Genomic DNA, 10,236 nt, shown 5'->3' on the forward strand with positions numbered 1-10,236 from the left:
GACTGCCTTGCCAGAGTGGTGCATGCTCTGGTTATCTCCCGCTTGGACTTCAATGCGCTATACGTGGGGTTACCTTTGAAGGTGACCCAGAAACTACAACTAATCCACAATGCAGCAGCTAGACTGGGGACTGGGAGCGGCCACCGAGACCACATAACACAGGTCTTGAAAGACCTACATTGGCTCCCAGTACGTTTCCGAGCACAATTCAAAGTGTTGGTGCTGACCTTTAATGCCCTAAACAGCCTCTGTCCAGTATATCTGAAAGAGCATTTCCACCCCCATCGTTCTACCTAGACACTGAGGTCCAGCACCGAGGGCCTTCTGGCGGTTCCCTCACTGTGAGAAGCAAAGTTACAGGGAACCAGGCAGAGGGCCTTCTCAGTAGTGGCACCCTCCCTGTGGAACACCCTCCCACCAGATGTCAAAGAGTTAAACAACTACCAGACTTTTAGAAGACATCTGAAGGCAGCCCTTTTTAGGGAAGCTTTTAATGTTTGATGTATTACAGTATTTTAATGTTTTTCTGGAAGCTGCCCAGAGTGGCTGGGGAAGCCCAGCCAGATGGGCAGGGTATAAATAATAAATTATAATTATAATAATTATTATTATTATTATTTCATAAAAAATGGGAACATGGGTAGGAAGCGGGGGAATGTAGGAGATGTTGAAATAATAGAAGGGCCTAATGGTGATTGATTTGTTCTTTTCCCTTTGTTCTCTTCCTTGGAATCCAAAAAGGACTTCCTCTCTGCCCACTCTGAAGAAGGTGTTACAGAAGAACGTCAGAATTCCAGGGGATGGGGAACCTTTCATTTCATTAGGAATAGACATTGAAATGTGCGAAATGTGGAATATGCTTCACTGAATGAGCACACATAGCTCACATCAACTAACTCACAGGAGAGAAACCTTTTAAAGATTTGAAGTGTGGAAAGAGTTTCACTGATAGTGAAAAACCTAGAATACATCAGCAGACTGCCATGGGTAAGAAAGGATTCAAATGCAGGGAGTGTGGGAAGAGCTTCAGTCAGAGGGCACACCTTAAGTTACATGCACAGACACACCAAGAGAAGAAACCTTTTAAATGTATGGAGTGTGGAAAGAGTTTCCGTCGAAGAGATACACTTAGAATACATCAACAAACTCACACAGGGGAGAAACCATTTAAATGTGTGGAGTGTGGAAAGAGCTTCAGTTCCAATACAACCCTTAGATCACATCAACGGACTCACACAGGGGAGAAACCATATGAATGTATGGAGTGTGGGAAGAGCTTCAGTTATGATGCAGGCCTTAGATCACATCAACGGACCCACACAGGGGAGAAACCATATGAATGTATGGTGTGTGGGAAGAGCTTCAGTTACGATGCAGGCCTTAGATCACATCAACGGACTCACACAGGGGAGAAACCATATGAATGTATGGAGTGTGGAAAGACCTTCAGTCGGATTGGAAACCTTAGAATACATCAACGTACACATACAGGGGAGAAACCGTTTAAATGCATGGAGTGTGGAAAGAGCTTTAGTAATAGTGGAACCCTTAGAATACATCAACGGACGCATACAGGGGAGAAACCATTTAAATGCATGGCTTGTGGAAAGAGCTTTAGTGATAGTGGAAGCCTTAGAAAACATCAACATATTCACACAGGAGAGAAACCATTTAAATGTATGGAGTGTGGAAAGAGCTTCAGTTTCAATTCAAACCTTAGAAAACATCAACTGACTCACACAGGGGAGAAACCATTTAAATGCATGGAGTGTGGAAAGAGCTTTAGTCAAAATGCGCACCTAACTTTACACCATCAAACTCACACAGGTGAGAAACCATTTAGATGTATGGAGTGTGGAAAGAGCTTCTTTCAGATTGGAAACCTTAGAATACATCAACGAACTCATACAGGGGAGAAACCATATACATGTATGGAGTGTGGAAAGAGCTTCAGTCACGATGCAGGCCTTAGATCACATCAACGGACTCACACAGGGGAGAAACCATTTAAATGCATGGTGTGTGGAACAAGCTTTAGTTATGGTGGAAGCCTTAGATCCCATCAACGGACTCACACAGGAGAGAAACCATTTAAATGTATGGAGTGTGGAAAGAGCTTTAGTTACGATGCAGGCCTTAGACAACATCAACGGACTCACACAGGAGAGAAACCATTTAAATGTATGGAGTGTGGAAAGAGCTTCAGTTTCAATTCAAACCTTAGACAACATCAACTGACTCACACAGGGGAGAAACCATTTAAATGCATGGAGTGTGGAAAGAGTTTTAGTGATAGTGGAAGCCTTAGAACACATCAACGAACTCACACAGGTGAGAAACCATTTAAATGTATGGAGTGTGGAAAGAGCTTCATTCAGATTGGAAACCTTAGAATACATCAACGGACTCATACAGGGGAGAAACCATTTAAATGTATGGAGTGCGGAAAGAGCTTCATTCGGATTGAACACCTTAGAATACATCAACGGACTCATACAGGGCAGAAACCATATAAATGTATCGAGTGTGGGAAGAACTTCAGTCAGAGTGCACACCTTAGACAACATCAACGGACTCACACAGGAGAGAAACCTTTTAAATGTATGGAGTGTGGAAAGAGCTTCAGTTATAGTGGAAACCTGAGAGTACATCAACAGACTCACATCGGTAAGAAACGATTTAAATGTCTGGAGTGTGGAAAGAGCTTCAGTCAGAATGGAAATCTTAGAACACATCAGCAGACACACAGGGCAGAAACTGTTTAAATGTATGGACTGTGGAAGGAGCTTCAGTCAGAGTGGAAGCCTTGATTTATGTCAACAAACTCACACAAAAGACAAACCATATAAATATCAGGAAAGTAGGTAGAGGTTCAGTCCTAGTGGAATCCTACATCTACAGACTCATGGACAGGAAGAACTTTAACAGTTGACACCCTACAAACCCATCAACCCTCAAAGAGGAGAAGCTGTTTAAAGGGAAAGATTGCAGAAAGTGCTTTAGTTATAATGGAGTGTTTAAGGAACATCTAAGAGCCACTGTGGTGTAGTGGTTAAGAGTGGTTCGTAATCTGGGGAAACGTGTTTGTGTCTCCGCTCCTCCACATGCAGCTGCTGGGTGACCTTGGGCCAGTCACACTTCTTTGAATTGTCTCAGCACCACTCACCTCACAGAGGAAGGGAAAGGAGAATGTTAGCCACTTTGAGACTCCTTCGGGTAGTGATAAAGCGGGATATGAAATCCAAACTCTTCTTCTTCTTCTCAGAGTGGAGAACCCATTTAAATGTATGGAGTGAGGAACGTGTTCCTTTCAGAGTTTACTCTTCTTCACAGCAATGAACTCAGCAGAAAATCCATCTTCAAAGCGTGTAATGTATTTGTTCTGGTGTTTAAATGTAAAACTGTATAGTAATGAAATAATGAAGGTAATGTCCCACAATAATGAGTATAATTTTAGATGTAAGGTACCTTTTGATAGTGAGGGGGAGAGGGTGAATCTGTATTTCTGGTGGTGAGTGAGGATTAGGGCTGGGCATATATTGATCTCATCCTATACCAGTTTCTAGACTACATTGTGATAACCTTTGGAAAACAATGGATATGGCAATACACCACGAATCACAGTGTTTGTTTCTGGGGTGCACATTTGCCTCAAAGCAGCCGGCAGAAACCTTTGCTTCATGAAGGGCTTCTGGCTGATCGCTCGCCATCACACTTGGAGATCTCTTTATCGGAGGAGACCTCGGTATATCAAAGGCAGGGGAAACTGCTCCAGCGCAGCAGACCCCCGGAAAAACCTCAAATCGAGCATTTTGAGGACATGGAATCTGGCAGGTGTCAAAAGTGGGCTCCCCCCTCCCTGGAAAGTTCTGTTTTTGAGCTCCGAGAACGAGGGAGTTGGAGCTGCGACACATCGGACAAAAAGCTTCCTGTGATTATACGAAGCTGCGAGACTGTGAGGCATTAGCGGTCAATTCTTCCAACATCAAAAGGACTGTATTGTGTGTACCTTTTACATTTGGATTATATATGGCTAATGTAGGGGTTGTGCTGACAAGCTAGCTGAGATAATGCTCCGGGCACACAGCCATCTCTGTACAAGAGATTTATTGCTAAGCTTCAAAGCAGTTACAAGAGTTCAAAAACACACTTCATCTCTCGGAGTCAGATGAATCGTCTGACTTTTTTTACGCCTCCCCCAGCAAGCCCATTTCCTGAGTCCACACCTCTTGCTTCCTCTGCTCTGTGAGTGGCTGGTTCCCAGTACTGGCTCCCCCCTCCCAGCTTCCTCCTCTGACGTGGAAGAGAAACGGCTAATTACCGGCGTGGACTCTCTGTACTTGCCTCTCTGCTTCCCCCTCAGCTCTTTCGCAGCCTCCAATTCCCTGACATCCACCCCCTCCTCAAAGGCCCCCTCCCCCTCGGGAGAATCTACCATCCCCAATTTACCCTTCTCCGGAGTGGCGGGGGTGAAGCCTGGAAAACTACCCTCCTCCTCATCCGTATCTTCAAAAAACGTCCTCCAGTCCTCCCTCAAACCCACAGTTCCTCGTGTTCCCCAGTAGACACTTTCCTCTTCTTCTTCCTCTTCGTCAGATGGTGGGAATCCCTCAAAATCCTCTTCATCGTCGGCCCGAACACCTGTTGGAAAAATCTACCCCGGGGTTTGGGTTTGTCGGGGAAGAAATTGTGGAACTCCTCCACTAGACCCTCGTCAGTGATACAACTCTCCAGGACCCAGGTATTCTCTGAACTAGGGGCCCCTTCCCACGCCACCAGATACTCTTGCCTCTCTGCTTCCCCCTCAGCTCTTTCGCAGCCTCCAATTCCCTGACAGCTAACTAAAGACCTGACCTCAAGAGTCGCTAAATCAGAGATTTGCCCAAGGACTTGTTCTGATCGTAATGCTGTGTTGACAGAGTTAAAATTGTCTCTACAGGGTACTTTTAGATGGCAGATGAATGATGTTTTACTGAGAAATGAATTGATCGTAAATAAAGCTCAAAAGACCCTAAAGGACTATTTTGAATTGAACCTGAATCCTGGAATTGAAGCAAGGGGTGCAAGTAAAGTGGTAATGCCAGGTATTTTGATTCAACAGAATTCTATCAGGAAGGAAGCACAGAATGAGCAAAAGGAAAAAGTTCTGTCTCAAAGGAGAAAGAGAAAAAGCTAAGATGTAACCCAAAAAATCAACAGATTCAAAAGGAAATTAAAGCATTACAATCTTAGTCTTCACAAATAGTAAACCAAGAAATTGAATGGAAAATTATATTGATGAAACAAAAGACTTTTGCATCGGCAAATAAATGCAGAAAATTATTGGCTTGGGGACAGAGAGTACAATAATTAATATTATTGAGGATGGTAAGAATATTGAGAAGCCAACAGAGATTAGAAAATGTTTTCAAAAGTACTATAAGCAGCTTTACAAAAAGGAAAAATGGATAAAATGGAACAGTTTTTGGACAAAAATGGATTGCAGAAAATTCCAGCGGACAAAACAAGCCTACTAAATGAATTGGTTACAAGACAAGAAGTTGAAGGGGCAATTGCCCAAATGAAAATAGGCAAAGCACTGGGACCTGATGCTTTAACTTCCAAGTATTATAAAATATTTAAGGATTGGCTGATACAACCATTGATGGATGTTTGTAACAAAATATTAAAGGGGGACAAAGCACCCGAGTCCTGGAAAGAGGCCTTCATCACTCTGATACCCAAACCAGATACAGATAGAGCTCAAGTAAGGAATCAGCGACCAATTTCCTTGTTGAATGTGGATTATAAAACATTTGCAAATATTTTGGCTACAAGATTGAAGAAGATTTTGAATAAGCACATACATAAAGATCATTCAGGTTTTTTATCTGAGAGGCATATGAAAGATAATATTAGGAATGTGCTGGAAAGATTAGAGGCAAAAAAGAATCCTAAAGCAATGTTTATGTTTATTGATGCAGAGAAAGCCTTTGATAATGTTTCTTGGAGTTTTATGAAACAGAACTTGTGTAATATGGGGATCGGTCAAAAATTTTTCAATGGTATTAATGCAATTTACTTGGAGCAGAAAGCAAAAATTATAATTAACAATGTGGTCTCAGAAGAAATTAGGATTGAGAAGGGAACCAGGCAAGGGTGCCCACTCTCCCCCCTGCTTTCTATTTCTGTCCTAGAGGTGCTGCTGAATATGATAAGGAATGATGAGGAAGTTAAAGGCATAGTAGTGGGAACTAAACAATATAAGTTAAAAGTCTTTGCTGATGATTTGGTATTGACTTTACAGGACCCTGAGATCAGTGCAATCAAAGATAATTCAACAGTTCGGACAAGTTGCAGGTTTCAAATTGAATAAGAATAAAAGCAAAGTTTTAGGGGGGGAAATAACGATACATGAAAAACTTACTTTAGAGGAACCCACAGGGCTGAAGATTGTGAAAAAGGTGAAATATCTGGGTGTAAATATGACTGCAAAAAATGCATTTGTACAAAGACAACTATGAAAAGTTATGGAAAGATATCAAAAGTGATTTGGATATTTGGACAAGGTTGAAACTATCTTTGTTGGGCTGAATTTCTGCGATAAAGATGAATGTATTGCCTAAGGTGTTATTTTTGTTCCAAGTACTCCCTATCATTGATAAGTTGAATTGTTTTAAGGAATGGCAAAAGATATTATCTAAATTTATCTGGCAGGGGAAAACCCCCAGAATTAAGTTTAAATTATTAACAGATGTAAAAGAGAGGGGGGGTTTCTCCCTGCCAGATTTAAGGATTTACTTTGAAGCTGCAGCCTTTTGCTGGCTGAAACAATGGTTTTTATTGGAAGATACAGATGTTTTGGATTTGGAAGGTTTTGACAATGTATTTGGTTGGCATGCATATTTATGGTATGACAAGCTAAAAGCTCACAAAGGATTTAAAAATCGTATAATTAGAAAATCTTTGGATGATGTTTGGATAAGATACAGGGATTTGTTAGAAAGGAAAACACCCAGATGGATATCACCATTGGAAGCTAAGACCCATAAAAGGTTGAATATGAAAGATACATGATTGAAGTATAATGATAGTTTGATGGAAGTAGGGGACCAATTTAGATTAAAATCTTATGATCCGTTGAAAGATAAATTACCGTATTTTTCGCTCTATAACACGCATCTGACCATAACACGCACGTAGTTTTTAGAGGAGGAAAACAAGGAAAAAATATTCTAAACGAAACAGTGGGTGTATGATTTTTATGGTTCATGCTGTGGCCACAGACATGTGATCTGATAGTGAGTTTGGGGTAGCCCAATGGCAAAAATCCTGAGGATCCATGTGGATCCATGCTTTGTAACCACGTTTTTTCGCCATTGCGGCCCCATGAAACAGTGGGTGCGTGTGTGTTTTTTGGTGCAGGCTATAGCCATGGAAATGCTATGTGATCTGATGGTGAATTTGGGGTGACCCAGTGCAAAAATCCTGAGGATCCATGTGGATCCGTGCTTTGTAACCACGTTTTAAGTGGGGAGGGAAGGAAAAGAACTCAAGGGACAAGGAGCACGCGTGGGGTGTGTGGAGAAGGAGCTTTTCTGCGAGCTGAGCGGGGAGGAGGGAGGGAAAGAGCACTGTTGCTTTAAAGGTATACTTAAGGTATTTGCCCTGTGCCTGGGTTTTTTTCCCATTTAACAGTTTGCAGCCTTTTCCTTCCGCTCCTTGTTTTGAGGCAGAATAGATTTGAGCAAGTGAGGAGGACTTGGATTGCAGGGGATTCGCCATTAGCTGTGTAAAAGCGCTCCTCCTTGCAGCCTGAATGATAAGCAGCCACCAGCAGCAATAGAATGGAGCACAAAAAAGCGGTAGGGGCACTAGGACCCAGACAATGCTCAAATCTATCCTGCCTGAAAACAAGCTGCTCCGTCCTAGCGGATCAGCTGAGACGCGGGGGATTTGCGAAGTTTTCCCCTCTCTCCCATGCCCTCCCCAGCCTTTTTTTTTACTTCCTGGTTTTCACTGCGCTGGCTCAGAGCTCGAGGTTGGTTTTATTTTGCTGCTGGTTGCTTAAATTTTATCTTTCCTGCCATCCCTCTGCAGCCTCATTGCTCTGTTTAGAGAGCGCACGGACTTTTGCTAGCGTCTGTCCCTCCTCTCGTGTAAGTGGCTGCTGCCGGCTTTGCTGCCATGACTCTCCTTCCCTCCCTCCTCCCCGGCTCCAGGTCGCTTTAAAGCAAGCAAAGCGAGAGCCTCGTAGAGTGTGTAAGCGGCTCCCGCTTTGCTTGACTGACGGCAGCCATGGCTCCGATCCGTGCATTCGCTCCGTAACATGCACAGGCATTTTCCCTTACTTTCTAGGAGCAAAAAAGTGCGTGTTTTGGAGCGAAAATTACGGTAGATGATTGGTTCCAGTACATCCAGATAAATGAAATGTTTAAAATGGATAAGAAAATTGGTTTTCAAACAGAGAAATCCAAACTAGAAATGGAATTATTAGATACCAAAACAAAATACCTATCTAAGATGTATAATTTATTGCTGGAATGGCATACGAGAGATGAACAAGTGAAATCTGTAATGATTGAATGGGCCAGGGATGTGGGGCACAATATCATGATGGTGGATTGGGATAAATTGTGGAAAAAAGAATTGGAAGAAACAAGATTTACCAACTATCGAAGAATGGCAGATGAAGATGATGGACTATATGGAATTTGCCAAACTGACCGGGAGGCTCTGAGACCAGAGAGAAGAGATGGTGGAAGAAGATTGGAAGAAGCTTAAGGAATATTTGAAAAAAATATGTTAATATTTAAATCTTAGAATAGCTTTGGAAGTGGATATAGGCTGTAGGGTTAGAAGTAGAAGATAGTGTATTTTAAAATAATATTATTTGTAAGCGATAAAATGTGAAGTTAATTTAAGTGTGATAAAAAAAAGATGGTTAGAAACTATGATGTGTAAACTGCTAAAGAAGTAAAATGAAAATCAGATGGGTGGGACTTGGAGAAGCCCACCTAACAATGTTTAGAAAAATAAGGATAAGAGAATAATCTGTTTGTGTTGTTTGTTTTTTTGTTTGTGTTCTTTATTTGTGTTATAAAATGAATAATTTTTTTTGAAAAAAGAAGAAAGCTTTGCTTCGTGAAGCCACTGAATATGCTGAGTTCCTGACTTCCCTCCCAGACGACAGGAAGTGAAAGACACACATCCTTTGCCCTGCGTCCTTCCAGCCTCTTTCCTCCCTTGCTCCCTTCTGCCGGTTTGTGTGCCTGACTTAGATATCCTGTGTGCTCTATTTTTTTACTGCTGAAACTGGATTTGCTCTCAGGAGCAAAGTTTTGTGCCTCACTGGGGACCCAGGGAGAACTGTATGCTTTGAAAGCTCCGTAAACTATTACTGAAGAAGTCCTGCTGCCCTGGAGTTGCTCTACTCAAGCATGCAAGATGGTTTTTGCACCAAACTCTGTCACCCCCACCACCGCACTGCTTCTTCACCAGAACTTCATCCCTGCCTCCTAAGCATTCTGAAAAAAACTTGAAATGCTGTAATTTAATGGGAGATTTTCCCCCAAGCCGAATTGCAAGAGGGGAACGGAGGGGCTGCAGGGACCAGGGAAGTCTCCTGATGGGCCCATCTTCACTCTTGAACCCCATGGGGCAACCCCAGAGCTCCTCCGTATTCTGGGGTTTGGGGAAGATAGTACTTTTCCATAGTCCCAGAAGTTTTTATTCAGTCATGCTGCTAGGGAGTTTTCCTACCAGAGGTCCACAGTGCATATTACTATCATACTGATTTTACTTTTGTTGTTGCTGCTGTTGTCATGGACTGGAGGGGTGCAGGGGGGGAGGCACCAGCTGGGGAACACAAAAGGGAAGAAGGCTCAGAGCCCAGGGACTGGTGGTGGGATGGCGATGAGCAGAAAGAGGGAGAAAATGGAGCAGAATGGGAGGGGAGGTGTTGCAAGCTGAGGAGGAAACAGGGTTTGGTGAGCAGGAAGAGGCTGGGGCAGAGAGCAGTTCAGGCTCAGAGGGAGGAGAGGAGGGGCAGGAGACCATTAGAGGAGGCCATCAGCTGAAGCATCCAGGGAGACTTCCCCTCCTGCTGTGACCAGCTCCCCTCTCCCCTGGTCTCCTAGAGCACACAGAGAGATCCATTTCAGACCCCATGAGCCTGTATATGACATTAAGAGGTATTTTTTTCTCCCAACATACATCACTTTAATCTCATTGACAATGAACTGTATTTTCTGCCAA

At 42.9% G+C, this 10,236-nt stretch overlaps 2 protein-coding genes across 8 annotated transcripts in view; both read left to right on the forward strand.

Annotated features, from left to right (window-relative positions):
* LOC128421967 (zinc finger protein 624-like) overlaps positions 1 to 10,236 on the forward strand; it is a 182,106-nt gene that overhangs the window by 69,594 nt on the left and 102,276 nt on the right. For 5 of the 7 annotated variants that reach the window (XM_053405366.1, XM_053405363.1, XM_053405365.1 and 2 more), the window contains one exon: positions 742 to 3,043. In XM_053405366.1, the coding sequence (XP_053261341.1) occupies positions 984 to 2,765 (1,782 nt within the window). In that variant the 5' untranslated portion in view covers positions 742 to 983 and the 3' untranslated portion in view covers positions 2,766 to 3,043. The remainder of the gene's footprint in view (positions 1 to 741; positions 3,044 to 10,236) is intronic. The other 2 variants (XM_053405368.1, XM_053405367.1) reach the window with 1 other exon arrangement.
* LOC128422884 (zinc finger protein 850-like) overlaps positions 1 to 10,236 on the forward strand; it is a 127,738-nt gene that overhangs the window by 4,903 nt on the left and 112,599 nt on the right. The gene's annotated exons all lie outside the window — the stretch shown is intronic.

Source organism: Podarcis raffonei, chromosome 10 (assembly GCF_027172205.1).
Source record: "Podarcis raffonei isolate rPodRaf1 chromosome 10, rPodRaf1.pri, whole genome shotgun sequence".
Lineage (NCBI taxonomy): Eukaryota > Metazoa > Chordata > Lepidosauria > Squamata > Lacertidae > Podarcis > Podarcis raffonei.